We start from the raw sequence: 1,705 nt of genomic DNA, 5'->3' as shown, positions 1-1,705 counted from the left end.
TCTGTATGTGCAAAAATATGTAAGACCAGCAAACAGGTTCAGCTGAAAGGCCAAGGCAACAGGTTCAAAAAGATTTGTTGACTATGTACACTAAAAAAGACCCTACTTGGTATATTCAGCAGTCTGTTTTCATTTACAACCGTTTGTTATATTTTATACAGACCAAACTTTGAAGTGTTTGAAGTTGACATAACTACAAGGGCCTAAATTGGCTTCTTTATGGATAGACCCATAGCTGTCAACATGAGTCCCCTCATCACATTTTGTAACCACATCACCCCATTCTTATGTCACCAGTAGGGGGGACTGTTCTCAATGCGACCCCAACTCTGCCAGTCCGCAAAGAGCCCGCCGCAGGTGCGTGGACTTCCCAGCTGGTCAAACTGAGAGCCCAGCTTCCGGATTGGTTTCTTGGGTTTCACCACAGTTTCCTTCTTCTTACTGGCCAGAGAAAACTTGCTGTCTGGTTTCCATGGTGCTGGGACCAGCCTGTAGTTGTTCCCGTCGTTATTGTCCCAGTAGTTCTGCTCTGCTGCCCTGTAACAGATGCAGAACTCCATCTGGTTCTTAGGCGGCACGTAGCCCGGCAGCTCGATGGCAAAGGAGAAGATGTCCGTATCCTGGCAGCCGTATATGTTGTTCATGAAGGTGCACTCCACGTCCTGGAAGCTCCTCCAGGAGTCAAAGGTGACGCGCACCTGGACGGACTTCTTGAAGGCCAGGTTGCGGACCTTTACCGTGCCTGTGAGCAAGCGCTCCTGCACCGTGCAGTTTTCCAGGCACACAGAGTTCTTCAGCAGCCGGCTACGGAAGTCCAGGTAGTCAGCAGACGGCTGAGGGAAGTCCAGCTTCAGGCCCTGTGAGGTGCTGACGTGCAGGGTTGCTGTGGCACTCTCCAGCTCCGTCAGGTCGTACTGCAGCTGGGAGAGGGCCGACGTCGCTTCCATGTCCTCCAAGTTGGAGAAGAGGTGTACATCCGTCAGCGACATGCCCTTGGAGTCTGCAAACACCACCCGCTTCTTGCCCATTCCCTTGGGCTTTTGCCAGCCCAGGCAGGGCGCCTCCAGACGGGGTCTGGAGCTCAGGCAGGGCCGTAGGGGCTTGTAGCAGCGGGCGTTGACCAGGCTCCGGCCACGGCAGTCCTCGTAGGAGCTGAGGAAGCTACGAAGGGGAGGGGAGCTGGCAATGTACAGCTGCATGGCCATGTCAACTGGCATGGTTGGACCGGGAAATGGGGTGCTCAGAAATATGCTAAAGCAAGAGACACAAATACAAAGTTCTGTTAGCACAGGCAGTGTAGGGTAGATTTAGACTATGCATTCTATCCTCTGCAAGACTCCTCTGTAGGTTATTTTACAGGTTATTCGTACAAGTTTCCCACTCATGCCTCCAAATACAGAGACTGCCAGGGGCATATTATCAAAATATAGCCCCTTCAAATCTTAAATATTGATCCAGAAGAATAGTTGTTTGTACAACAATAGTTGTCATTGAATTATGAGTTTGGATTGGAGTTTGTAAGGACATTGTGGATTGTGGTTGTTCAACCGACCTCAAAAATGTCTACACAGTAATATGAATACGGAAAGTGCTCACGTTGTAAGCTATACTCTTATATTTTAAATCTTTAACTCCATACACTAGGCCTATAACTTGCAATTAGCACAAAAATCTTAATAAAATACGTCTAAATGGCGACTGTTTA

General features: G+C 49.0%; 1 protein-coding gene across 1 annotated transcript; it reads right to left on the bottom strand.

Annotated features, from left to right (window-relative positions):
* Positions 1 to 290: 290 nt before the first annotated feature.
* On the bottom strand, positions 291 to 1,217 carry ppp1r3ca (protein phosphatase 1, regulatory subunit 3Ca; the record flags this gene model as incomplete). The annotated part of the gene is made up of 1 exon (XM_080849412.1): positions 291 to 1,217. The coding sequence occupies one exon, from the start codon at positions 1,215 to 1,217 to the stop codon at positions 291 to 293; it is 927 nt and encodes a 308-aa protein (XP_080705538.1).
* Between the last annotated feature and the right edge of the window lie 488 nt (positions 1,218 to 1,705).

This window comes from Sprattus sprattus, assembly GCF_963457725.1.
Source record: "Sprattus sprattus genome assembly, chromosome: 12".
NCBI lineage: Eukaryota > Metazoa > Chordata > Actinopteri > Clupeiformes > Clupeidae > Sprattus > Sprattus sprattus.
The sequence above is the reverse complement of the archived record's forward strand: the minus strand, read 5'-3'. Positions and strand labels throughout refer to the sequence as shown.